General features: G+C 39.2%; 1 protein-coding gene across 2 annotated transcripts in view; it reads left to right on the forward strand.

The window, feature by feature from the left end:
• Positions 1–13,628, forward strand: part of LOC116383219 (CUB and sushi domain-containing protein 1) — a 280,770-nt gene extending 267,142 nt beyond the window's left edge. Inside the window, exons 69-74 of one of the 2 annotated variants that reach the window (XM_031846879.1) lie at positions 532–693; positions 2,102–2,214; positions 4,639–4,726; positions 5,017–5,143; positions 6,461–6,523; positions 8,600–13,628. In XM_031846879.1, the coding sequence (XP_031702739.1) occupies positions 532–693; positions 2,102–2,214; positions 4,639–4,726; positions 5,017–5,143; positions 6,461–6,523; positions 8,600–8,759 (713 nt within the window). In that variant the 3' untranslated portion in view covers positions 8,760–13,628. The remainder of the gene's footprint in view (positions 1–531; positions 694–2,101; positions 2,215–4,638; positions 4,727–5,016; positions 5,144–6,460; positions 6,524–8,599) is intronic. The other variant, XM_031846880.1, reaches the window with a different exon arrangement.
• The last annotated feature ends 335 nt before the right edge of the window (positions 13,629–13,963 follow it).

Consider the following 13,963-nt stretch of genomic DNA (forward strand, 5'->3'; position numbering starts at 1 on the left):
TTAAATCACAGATGTACAAACTGTATTTTCCAGAGAAGAATGGCTATTGTGGTGGGAGGATGTAGTGAGTGTTGACTACAAGGATCCTCTGTCTCGGCAAGCGGTCTTATTTCAGATTTATAGGACGAAGGCTCAGACGCAGTAAATAAATCAGTGAAAACATTCAGGTGCAATACCATGTAATACCTTGTAAGTTTGAAGTATCAATTTTATAATCAATATATGCATTTAGAGGGAGCCAGTGAAGAAAGACTAACACCAGAGAAAAAGACCAAGCTTTTTTGCAAGAATACTGAACTGAGTTTTGATTAAGTCATATTTCTAAGTGTGTAAATCAGACACACTGCAGCAGTCGGTTATGAAGGAACCAGAGGTACATGTGTTTTGTTTGTTTGTTGGCAAACACTAAGGGATGAATCCTAACAATGACCCTTTTCTTGCCATCATTTCGGTTCATTACTTTGAACTTGTGGCAGGGAAAAGTTGCAAAGGTGGTATAACAAGAATTTTGTTTCCGTTTCTCCGTTACAGTTCCAGTGGATGTGTTCGCTCCACACTCAGAGTGGAGCGGTTTTTACGAGTATCTCGGGAAAAGACAGGCCACCACATTTACAGTTACTGGGTTCAACGCTACCAGTGGCAGAGTCAACGTCACATTACTGGAAACCAGCGGAGTGTCAATCAGACTATCAGGTAAAAAAAAACAAGGAAAACACTAAAACGTTATTCACAAATTAATTTTACTCTTTGTAACTTTTCAAAAGACCTATTTTTAAGTTATGTTTTCAGAGTTTGAAAACTGATCCGATCAGTTTTCTCAGAGTAAATTTGCATCAACTTATAAAATAAACGTGAAATAGAAAATACCCTCCACAATGACCATGATCTATATATGTGGATATAGAAAACGGATGGAAAATACTTGAATTAACATGACACTAAAAGTGAATAAAATGGACCTGTTTAATAACTTCAAAGGAGCATTGTAGCACCACTATCAGGGAGGTTAAAAAAAGAGCGATCACATTCCAGATGTTGAAGACTTGAAATTCAGTGTAAATAACACAAGCACTACTGTTGGTGTGAATACCCAGCAGGCTGATAAAAATCCAGCTTTCATTCACACTTTGTAGCAAAGCATCGCTGGTAGCTATATTGAAATTGGTGCAATTCCCTATGTTGCACTTATTTAAGTACATTCACATTTTTATAATCATTCACAGTCTGCAGGGCAGAAAAACATGGTTTGTGCTTGAGTTTGAGCGCTAATCTGTTAAATAATATAACATGCAAGGGGCACTGGTTGGAATTACGAACCGCCTAACAAGTCGTGTACTTGTGCCCCTCTGCACTGATGCGTCTGAAGAATTACCACACCAGTCTGAAGGGCCACATTATCACTGTACCTGAGCAACATAACCTCCCACAGTAGTACTCTTGAGCACATGATGTGTTTTTATTCAACTGCACTGCAGATATACAGAAAATATTGTATGGAAAGAGCTGGAAGGTTAACAAAACAGGTAAAGCTGCAGTATTGAGTGAAAACCCCCAAAAGAGTAGGGTTTAACAAACTGTCTGACTCTCCTGCTGACACTCATGTATATTTTGACATTTCACAACAATATTTCACAGTCAATAGTTCAGCTTGATGCCGGGGTCTTGAAAGAGTTTCTGCAGGTAGGAGGAAAGGGCTCTGAATGTATAAAGCTGTTTCATTTTGAATCCGTGATATGGACTTGTCATGTTGAACAGCAGCAGTTTCTGTGTTGGCACTATAGTTAACCATGTAGCTAAAGGGTAAATGTCACTTTCTCCCCAGTAATGTGTCAAGTGCTGGGTGAAGGAAATAGAGGATCATAATTCGAAATGTCAAGGTGTCTCCTTTTGTCTGTTTGTCAGTCAACCTGTCTGTCTGTTTACCTGCTTCCCTGTCTGTCTGTCTTTCTGTTTGTCAACCTCCCACGGGACCTTTGCCTCAATGTCTTTCTCTTTTCCCTGCCAAGTGGCAACACAAATTAGAAGTTAAGTTGCTGTTATTTAAATGACACCACTACCTCAAAAACAATGTGTTTATATATATATATATCTGTTCATCCAGGTACCTACAAGTCAGAGGAGAACCAGCTGCTGTTGAAGGTCTACCAGGTGAAGGGGCCGACAGAGCATTACTACAGCAAGTTCAAAAATGACAACTGGGCTATGGATGGATATGTAAGACAAACTTCCTCTCATTTTCTATATCAAACATTTTGAAATGAATGCTGTGTTTACACATCTTTTTTATTGATAACAAAAATCAGTATCATAATATCAATATCACTCCCATTACAATAATGTAGCATCGTCCACACCGCATTACTCAGCCCACCCCCTCACACTGGACGGGGTTTTGCGAAAGAGGGGTATTTAAATTCATGACAAATCCTCAGTCACATTATACAAAACAGATGTTGAAATACAATAAACGTTAATTAACATTTTCTCAAATGTCTTTTCAAACAGAGAAATGATGGTGAATGATAAATCACGGCTTACCAAGAAGCATTTGTTGCAAGGTTATGTTTTTGTGTGACAACGCAAAGCATCCCACAGAGACTCCAGGACGTTACTGACCGTGCCGATAAATAGTTCCAGCATGTAACTTCCCATTACACCAAAAGATTCAGGGCTCAAATATTGTGGATTTATTGCACATTTGCTCTGTGTATTCATTATCTCTCTATGGTGTGCATAAATGGTGTGTTTTTTAGACTGTGAAAACATTGATTGCTAAGTGTGTTTAAAAGGAAAGACAAGTCAGCTTCCATGTTCCATGTAGACTTTTTAACTCCATTCGATGTTGTATTTGAAGCTGGGACTTCTGAAGATCTCTACAACTGGGGAATGGTTTAAAAATCTGATCCTGTTTGACTTGCTGACGGGGGTGGGGGGAGAGGAACAGAGTGAGGAAATTGTAAAAGGACAGAAGAGAAAGGAGGCACACAGACAGCCAATTTATAATGTTGTGAAAGACAGAAAAAGTGAGGGAGGGGAAGAATCAGGCTGGCTTAGTTGTGATTTCTGAAAAACAGTCATTCTACAGTTGGAAGATACAATTTCAACTATAGATTTATGGGTAAAAGATTGCTGCTTCAGTCTCCAAACAAGATTATGGTGAGGAGAGGAAAAGAAGAAGAGAGAGAGAAAGGCCAAAAAGTACAGGAGGTGGAGAGACACTGTACTGTCAATGAAGAGAGAAGACAGGGTGAAACCTTAAATTTACAAATACAAAAAAATAATAGTTCATTGAGTTTGAACAAATGAATGCATGCCACAATACTATGACATATTTAAAAAATCACATTAGTTTTTACTAAATGAGATTTAGTCATAATTCATACTGTATTTAAAAAATAGAGACTGTATTCCTCAAGGATGACAACTGTCAGCGCGATGTTGTCGCCCTCTGTAGTCAACTGAAAGATTGCGTTCTTTGAACTTGCTCATGTTTTCGGTGAAAGGAATATGTCCCTTTTGCAGATAACGAGTGTGAACATGAGCGTCGTTAACTGTCCCAAGCATTAATTAGCGTCGTTAATGCTTGGTTAATGCAGTTAACGACGCTCACGTACTGTGTGGCCGGCTGCTGCCATGTCTAGGGCAAGTGGAGACATATCAGGCACTGTCTATTTCATCCCCACTTTCAAAGTCTCAAAGTCAACTTGAAGAGCAAGTGCGTAGTTGTGAGCGCGTAGTGAGGGTTGAGCCCCGTGCTCGTGGGACTGAATTTGTGCAGAAATCATGTGTTGTGATGATGCTTTTCTTCTCGCGGATACTGTCCCGTGCGCTCATACAACGTACACACGCCTGTTTTTCATGTACGTGGGTTTTGAGACTAGTTTCAAGTTCTTTATTATCAAATGCACTACAATTAAAAGGAAGTAGTCGCTGGCTCTTGAATATCAGGCTCCCTTCAACAATGCTCATTAAATATGTACTGTATGTATGAAAAAAGAAAATCACACAAGTAAAAGTCAAATAGACATGAAAGTGAAAATATAGGGATAAAATATAGACATGTATGAAATTAAGTAATACAATTTTTTTCAAATGGATGAAATGAAATGTAACAGGAATGTAGTAAGTACATGCATAATGAGAACTTCATTCAGTTCATTTGAATCTGTGGGATCTGAACTTTGAGCTAGCTCTTTTTAAGTGTGAACGCTGCAGGAAGGTAATTACATATTCACCTGCCTTAAAATATGTTTAAAACGTTGTCACCCTACAACCACAGCTGTCTTATCCTATGTGTGATCAATAAGCCACATCTTCACACTTTCATTACACATACCTTCCCAGCGGCGTCCTGCTGTGGTTTTGATTGACAGAATTGAAGTTCATCCATCATACTCTACTTCTGTGTCAAACACTATTCTGCAGTACTTTGTACCACCATCACATTATCCTTTAATGCTGAGAGAACTTTTACAGTATCTCTCCCTGTTTGTTCAAGAGCTCATATAAACCTGTAGTTAACTGTATCTCTAATTTAGGAAAACCAGGGTGACCGAAGCCCCCGTCCATCTGAATGGAAAGTGTATAACTTATTATATAAACTGCAATCTGAACACTGAATGCGTTGTTTTTTTCCAGGTTACTGCAGAATCAGATCAGAAGACTTTTGTCTACCAGGGGCATATTCACAGTAAAGACTTTGGCAAGTTTCATCTGACAAGGCAAGGTATGTCTGTCTAACATCAGCTCTAATAACAACCACAACAAACAACACAGCCTTGATCTTCCTATTACACATTGTCATATTGAGAGTGGGACTAAAACATTCAGACAAATTGAAGAAATCTTATTGAAATGTTTTTGTTAGTGTAATGTAAAATAATTTTATTTTCAGACAGAATAAACACGAGAGTTCAAATATACAGACAAATAATACAAAAAGCCTCAATTACACATACACAAAAGGGTGTTTATGTGTCCATGCATGTGAGGGTTCATATGTGTTTGTGTCCCCAGGCCCTGTAACAATGGCGATGGACCCATCCAACCCCTACACAAACAGCAGCTCTGTGGCCGCAGCGATCCTGGTTCCTTTCTTTGCCCTCATCCTGTCTGGATTTGCTTTCTACCTCTACAAGCACAGGTAAGCTATATCCTCAATGTAAATCCATCATGTGAAAACAGACCACCAGCAAACTAGAATACAAAGCAGCTGTTTGCCCTGTTGAATTATGTCCTTATGCAGATACACTTTCATGATTCTCAGTGCATTTGAATGGTTTCTTTGAATGTACATTTTTTTTCAGTGCAGCACGATTCCCTAATTTCGTCATTTATTTCATACGTTTCCTTGGAACCTCCACTCTCTATCTTATTTTATGTTTTGGTGACCAGAGGTAGAAGCGCAGCCCGGCTGCAGGACAGACAAGTAGGCCGGAGACATTGACAGCAGTTAGAGTTGCATTGCCATGACACCTTGGCAGTTTCCATACGGGCCAAATGTTATATTAATCCATTGCTTGCCTGAATGTGCACCTCCCATAAAGAACACATTTAGACTTTTATATATCTTACAAGCAATTGTGGAGGACACTATAGTCACCTTATAATCTAACCTTGTACGAATCTTCCTTAATGACATTGAGGATTGTGTACTGATATCAGTTTAGATGCGTATGAGATGAAAAATAACTAAGTGTATTACCAAATAGTTGTAGGCAGACAAGTAAGATACTTGCGACCTTCCAAAGTGGAAGTCCATCAGCATGTGTTCCTCTGCCAAATTTGCACCAACATCAAAATAGAGCCTGTGTAGTAAAGAGAGTAATGATGTGTTTTTCTTTGAAAACGTCATTTTTTTAAACATAATTATAGCTCCAAAACTCAGAGCGCACCATGAAGATTAAATCTAAATGACCTTAGATATTAATTATTGTTCCTAAAAAGTGCACAAAAGACTCGCAGTGCCCTAAGATGGCAGATAATACACAGCTACGTATATTGAGGGTAAAATGTCATCATTCATGTTTCCTATTTAAGATTCTACATCTACGGAATGTTCTGACTTTTGAACTTCATCACTCAAAGTTTTTCTATCAACTATAGTCATTATTGTACGTTAATCCGTTGGTTCGCCATTTATGCTAGCTGTATGCTGCAGTACTCTATCTGCAGTGAGACATGTAGAGTCCTGACCTATTGATGTTATCGAGGAAACAGACTGTAATGTGTTGCGACTTGTGAGTAATGAGCTATGCTGTAAATTCTGTGAATGCCAAGCTGGTGACTGCTGTCTAGGGCCAAGCAGACTTACAGAGATATTTACAGTAAAGTTAGCACAGTTCACCAATAGCTACTAACACTACCATTGTATTACTTTACACTGTGTTACACAACCTGCTCACCAGTTAACAGTGTGCAATGATAGCTGATGTATATTAAAGCTGATGGTTGTATGCAGGACATTGTCTGCTGACACAGATGACAATGAGAGACCAAAAGACACCTGGGGGCCTGGCGGCAGGTAAGACTGGCACCTGTTATTCACCTGGTTTCAAACAGCAACCAGACCTCCGCCCGCCGCCACATCCTCCGTCAAACTTGTCATCCGTTGTTTTTAGTTTTCCGATTTTGCTTCATGCTGTTTCGTAAGGCTGCACAACTGACCAAATTTGAATTCTAAGTGTTCTAAACTGAGCTAAGTTGTGTGTTTTTGTCCTACACTGTTTTGTATTAGTCGAAAATATAATTAAAACTTGTAAACCAAAATGTATATTAATTCACAGGGAAATTGAACACATTGACTCCTCATATCAGCTAAAAGTAATAGAGGTGACATATAGCCTACAGTATATTGTAAAAGCAGTGCAGCCCTACTGTGTCAAAACAGCAATCATTTAAAGCTAGAAAGAGATTTATTTTGTCTTTGATCTCACTGTCATCTTTCTGTCAACATGATGTCATCAAGAACAAATACAATATTGAATAAAGTAGACAAGTAATGTATACAGTACTTCAATATGTTTCTACTGGCACTTCATCCTGACTTGACAGTAGGTGTGTGGTAAAGTTAGCTTTGCTGACATTATGCCCTAGCCCAACATAATGGCAAGCCAACAGCAATGATTTCTCTGTACAACAATATAATATCGTAAATGAGAAAATAAAAGCAAGGAGTGTGCACACTGCAGTTTCTTCCTGCTTTGGCTCTATAAGTCTGTACAGTATCTATAATACTGTCAAAGCAATTATGTGAGCTGTTTTTCATTCTGCCAATAAAACTAAACTATTGCACCTACAGCCACAACCAGAAACGAGTGCAGCGATTTGAACTACTACCACGTAGGGGGGGTCTGCGGTGTGTGTTGGTGTGTGTGCAGTTTTGTAAAGTAATGGGTTGAGCATGTAGGGTAGGCTTAGTGGCTCCCCAGGGTTGGATACGTACACACACACACACACACACGCACACACACACACTCTTAATGAGGTCAGAGTCAAACAGTGTTTCAGCTGCAGCACTCCTCCCTGCTAATAGTTCCACAGGGTTTGGGAGTAAGTGATTATATCTAACTGGATTATAGGACCTGATTATCCAAAAATGTAATCTGTGACAAACAGACGAATTAGGACAGTTAGTCATATTTCACAGAATATCTCTTTGAACCCCTGCAGTGAAATCCTCATTCAGGCAGGTTGAGTGATAATATATTCTTTTGAACTAAAACCATTGGGTATCATATTCAGGATGATGGCAGGTTACACACTCGCATGAGAGCAGCAGATGGGCTCTGGGCAGCTAAACCACCGAAGCAGGCAGTTGTAATGGTTCATGTTCTCCGTCCTGCCATCATTTTCTCTGCAATTTGTAGAATTTTACCAGAACCCTGCTCTTACTAAGGTTTCGCCTTTAATCTCTAACAAGACAGCCAAAGGGACAGATAATGTATATAAATATTACAAGAGGACTTTTTTTTAAATTAGTTGTAGAACTAATAGAGACAACATAACATAGAAATATAATCAATACTCTGTTAATTATAATAAATCTATACCCCTACCCCTATGTAAAGGTTTCTCTGCATGAGTACAAATGGAACATTCTGCTGTTCAGTAATTCTTGAACTCATACATCCTTCACACCTGTGCTTTTAAAATCAGGGATGTTAAATATGACATGTAATGCAAACTATAACATGGTGTGTGTAGTCTGTCTCATCTTGAAGTGTCGTGTGGGCTTTTCAATCAAATTAATGACTTAACAAATTCAATACGTGTCGCTTTCTTCCAATCAGCTAAAATTGTTTTACTGATAGCTTTATAAGGACATTTTGCAACAGTTCTGGTTCAAAAAGGCTCCAAAACATTTTTTTATGGGAGAGTTGGTGAGAGCTAATATATATTGTATATTAAAACAAAGGCATCAGAACATTTGAGCAACTTAATCTCGCTGTGCTGTTCTATTTGTGTTTTTATTGTCATTTAGTGTTTTAGAGACCAGCACCCTTTTGGTTTCAGTGTTTTCTTTTTCCTAACCATAAATCGACCTTTTCTAAAGATCATTGTTTTTTCACCATTATTTCCTTCTCATTTTGTTTTTCAGGACGCGACCCAAGGTCCAGTTCAACGGCTATGTCGGCCATGAGAGCTCCAATGGTCAGGCATCATTTGAAAACCCAATGTATGACACCAACATGAAGCCCACTGAGGCAAAGGCAGTTCGATTTGATACCACACTCAATACAGTCTGCACTGTGGTATAGTCCAACAAACCTGCCACTACCTATACAGTGGTTTAGTCCAACCTCCCTGTTGGTCTGCGGGGGTTTGACAGAAAAGAAAAGAAAGAGCAAACTAATGATTTGGACTCGTCACTGTGAGCGGTCTGTGTTGTAGCACGCTGGTCCTCTGTCAGCACAATCTGCACAGTAATGCCGCTCTGCTCCACCTGCTACCTGAACAACGATACCATCCACTTGTCCCTAGAGTCTGTTCCAGCAAAATAAATTGGAACCAATACAAAAGGGAGTAGACAACGACGACATCAAAAGTGATGTTCGGGAGATTAATGCTGGGACCACAAGTCTTCTTAAGCACTGTTGCTTTTCAGGCATCAAGGAAAAACACAGAAAGATTAATTAATTGAACTTTTTCCAAGTGCGACCACCCCTTTGACCCAGTTCTCATCCAGCATCAGTTGACTTCTGCAAAATTTGACCCCACCTGCTCGTGAAAAGGGCTTTATATGGCCAGTCATATGGTTCCTAAATGCCCTTCCTGCAACCTGAATAATTGTTTACCCAACCTAACGCCATACCCCATGCCAAATTTGCACAGTGGTACACACTAACTCTTAACTTACCTCCCCTTAACTTAACTCCCCTGCTGCAGGCCAGACATGTGTGACCGGTGCAAGGTTCTACCCTCAGGGGAAGCACACTATTCCACCCTTCAAATCCCCTCCAGACATCGAAAAGTAGTTGGATTGTTCCTATACGTCAACACAAAAACCATCATTGGTGCTGGACCAAAAAACTCTCGCTGGATTTCCATCACGCTGGACTTGACAGGACTGGACTCTCTGACCTAATTACAGCTTACAGAGTCTGTTTTGGTGGAATCTGATATCGTTCGTACAGACTGCTGTAAAGTTGACCAACGAAATGCAGTCAATGCAGTGATAAGCTCAACCAGACCAATTCCTTTTAATAAAATGATACTCTCATCCAGTACTGGATACTAGTATTACATTAGTACTTTGCGTACTAGAGTTAAATAGCAGCTGCAGATATGTTTAAATTTTGTTTTAGCCTACTTGGAGAACTGAATGGGTTAGGTTTAGTAAAGCCGTACAATAACAGAGTTAGGTAAGTTGAGTTGTCAGTCAACAATGAATTTTCAAATAGGTTCCTGTGATTTTCTTTACCTTCTGCCACTTACTGTATTGCCTATTATGACAATGTCTACCTACAGTATTTGACAACTTGTGTAGGCTAAAACATACCAAATCAGGCATTTGTAACTGCTATTTTTCCCAGAAGAACCTGTGTATGAAGGTATTACATACTTAAAATCAATCCTATGTACAATATTTCATACTAGCACTAGGCAGACTGTGCTAAACCAGAAAACCAGACATTTTCATTGCCGGGTTGGTGTACACAATGGACCGGTTTCCAGAGGCCTGTCTAACACAATCAAAGTGTCAGACAACTGATTGTTGTTCTTGGACTAGCCAGGATCCTGTGCTTGGTGGCTGAACAAGTGGAAGCCTGGAGGCAATAAGCTGTCAAGATCATCAACCGCTACAATCTGCTGTGGCCAAATCCAGGAAATGATTTGTTTTCTCATAACTCCGTTGGGATTATCAGTCAAGTGATGACGGATTTTTTTTTCCTACAGCATACTCTCCAGCCACAAATCATAAATAGAAGAACGTATTAACAGACGGACGGGTTGACTGACAGAAATTAGACGGACGAACACAGACAAATGGACGGATAGACGACTCTGTCAGTCCTGCTGAAAAAGAGAGAAAATGACAGGTTGCTATGGAAACTGAGACAAATAGTTGTCTCTATTGTCTCTTCTGGCATTTTTCTTCAGTGAAGATATTGATGAACAGACTCTATGTTCAAATACCCAGTGGCCCCATGGTACTTCCCAAACCACTGCTGCTGGGGGACCCCAAAATATAAACTTTATATGAACTCTTAAACCGCACAAATTTTGCACTAGTGTGTTTTTCTGACTGGGTTATGAAAAAAAAAAGAAAAAGAATAATTTTTGGGTCTGAAATGGGTTTGAAAACGAGTCATTCAAAAAAGAGAATTTTATTCAGAAACTTCTATCTTTAAAAAGATGACAAAAATGACAAAATACAGGGTTACAGTGTGTTTGTATATACACATCTATATTTCACCTTCCCTGTTAGAAGGTGTGACCACATGCTATAAATCGTTGTTAATTTTGTTGCCACGACAACATGCTAGCCAACCAGAACGTTGGGATCAGTGTACCCGCAGACCTCCGAGCTTCTAGTGTCACATAATGACACCACTTTCTTTCTTTTGCCATTTTTAGAACAATACAGATTTTTTTCCTGAAAGCTCATTCTGAATACTGTTACTGCTGCGATATGTCGACGACATAAAGGCTCACATCCATGATATGCAGTATGGTCCTACTGAAACACTGGTGCCACATTGCTAGTTTTATTTACAGGCATTAAATGCCATTCGTTTCTGAGATACTGTACAGAACCCTTGAGGTATACTTGTTAGTACGCAGAGATTTAATAGTATCTCAATATGGGCTATTTTGTTTCAGTTTCACAGACAGTGTAAGCTTTCAGAAACAAAATGTTTCTTTAACTCTCTTTAAAAAGATGTGTTGCAAGTGTCCCCGACTACTCACACTATCATACATTCGAACACATTTTACAGATCTGATGCACATGATCTTATTTCAACACAACTTTTTGAAGAGCCCACAGCTTATTTCTGTTTGAGAATTGGTCATGTTGAAGGACTAACAGAAACGGTACGAAGACGACATGCACAATTATTGTTGTCGAGAGTTATCGCCCCCCGGAACTCCGCCATTGTTTGAGAAATACCTCGTGTGCAGAGAGTAAGTTACATCCTGCTTATCAATGCTTGAATCCCACTGCAACAAATACACAAGCTTAGCGAGTGCATCCTTGCATTCAGCTTATTTCCTGGTATTTTAAGTCAAAAAGTCGTACCAACGCCCATGATTCTGTAGGAGTCAAGAAAATCCACTAGCTTCTAATCACTTGCCAAGCTTGTTATTTTTCGCAGTGTTCTCTCAAAATAATTTTATTTTTTCGAAAGATGCTGCACTTGGTTTAGATCACAGATGTAACTGCTTTCAGTGCGTGTCTTTCAGTGTCCTCAGGCCTGTTTTTTGTTTGTTTCACTCTCCATGCACACTATTCTGCCGTTACACTTCAGGCGTTTCCTTTAACTTGCATGATTTTTACTGTCCAAAATAATTTTCGTTTATGTTCTCCATCTCATTCAGCCTCAAACCATTATACTATCATACAATCACAAATCCATTCATTCACACATATGATATCAACAACCCTGTCTCCTATAAAATTATATTCCCATACAACTGCACTTCCAACTTGAATGATTGAAAGCCCTGTGTGTGTGTTTTTTAACCATCCACTATCCGGGCCTCATACCCACATAGATTTTCACCCACTCATTTGAAACTTATTTGTGATACATCAAAAGCAGATGTAATCCTCGACAAAATACACTTCCCTCGAAATGTAATTCCCAAAGCAGCTTTGTTGTATGGGAATGTAATGTGTAGGCGACAGGGCTGGAATGGTGAGTGGAATGTATGTGGTGTCAGATAAGGAAAACTTCTGACAACTGATAGAATTATGATTTTTGACCATGAATCAATTCACTAACATCAGAGGGGATTTTCCCCAAAACTGAAATACTCAAAAGAAAAACATTTGGCATGAGAAGATTATCACATCCACCTATTTAGAAATAAGTGAGAATGAATTAAGGCATAAATTGCAGTTTCTATTTTCATCTTTAGCTCATTTAATTAAAAATGAATCTACGGCTGACCTGGATGTTGCAAATGAAATGTCCTGAAACAATGGTGATTATGTTTGGGAGCATGACTATGGGATATTGTTGGTATTATAATATTCATTGTTAGCTTGTCATTCACAGCCTCAGTGTCAGGGTCATGGGCAGAAAGCCAGAAACACGTACAACAATGTGAGGCACAGAAACTAAAGATATGTAGATGTGTGTACTAGCTATAATACTGGTAATAGTTAATAAAGAGGGTGACAAGACAGAAGACACACATTCAAAATCGCCTCACAGAAATAAACAAGACATCTGTAAACAACAGTAGAGCGTCTGCTCACAAGATAGTGGGCCTCCTCTCTTTTTATTGCTGGCGTGCACCCGAGCTTCTACTTTAATTGATTGGATTAATTCAGATGAGATTTCCTATAGAGTCAAGAAGGAAATACAATACAGTGACTTCATCTGTTTATGGATCAGTATCCTTCTTAGCATGACACATACAGTACCTCCTCTGAGATGCCTTCAAAATTTGGATATCAATCTTGACTTTCTTCACAATTTGTGAAGCGTTTTCCACATTTGTCCTTCATTTGTCAGCAGTCCTCAACGTTTAATAGAGCGACAGCTGGCTACAAGTAATAAAAAAAATACCCACTTAATTGTTTTAAAGGACAAGGTTGTCTCAGATTATTCAGCTGAGACTTTTCCCAGTTTTTGTGAATAACGTCCCATACTTTCTCTAAAGTGGTATTGTCAGCAGTCCTCATTGAAACATAGGGGCCGAGGTGTCTGCAAGCTTAAAATAATACCAGCTAAAATTGTAAATGTTGCACATTGCCTTTTCACAGTGTCACATGAGATGAGCTTTTTTATTTAAAATACAGAATAGATTTAATGCAGATGTATGTAAATTCCACCAAGCTGAACTTTTCCTTTAAGATTAGTGTCGGGGAAATCCAGTCGCAGCCCTGCTTGGAGAGCAACTGTGTCATACATGTGTTCATATGTGGCTTATCAGCTATATGGACCTGATTTTTATCTGTGCTCAAATGTTATTGCCAGATGGATATCAGGCCTTTCTGTGTGTGTGTGTGTGCGTGTGCGTGCGTGTGGTTTGCTTTCAGGTTCAGTTTGCAGTGTATTCATATTAAAATGTTCAGTATTGCCCTTGACAGGCCTTTGTGTCACCTTCTTCTCAATAGTTTGGATTGGACAAACTTCTCATGCCATACGTTCAGCATTAGAGCTTTAAAGAAAATCGACAACCTTGTGTGTCTGAATTGAGCGTGAGTTGACTGCACCCTTGTTTCACTCATCAGTGCAAAGGATGAATAATTGTCATTTCTACACATGGCAGCTTGTAGATTGGGACA

Source organism: Anarrhichthys ocellatus, unplaced genomic scaffold (genome assembly GCF_004355925.1).
Source record: "Anarrhichthys ocellatus isolate YVR2014 unplaced genomic scaffold, GSC_Weel_1.0 scaffold6, whole genome shotgun sequence".
In the NCBI taxonomy this organism is placed as follows: domain Eukaryota; kingdom Metazoa; phylum Chordata; class Actinopteri; order Perciformes; family Anarhichadidae; genus Anarrhichthys; species Anarrhichthys ocellatus.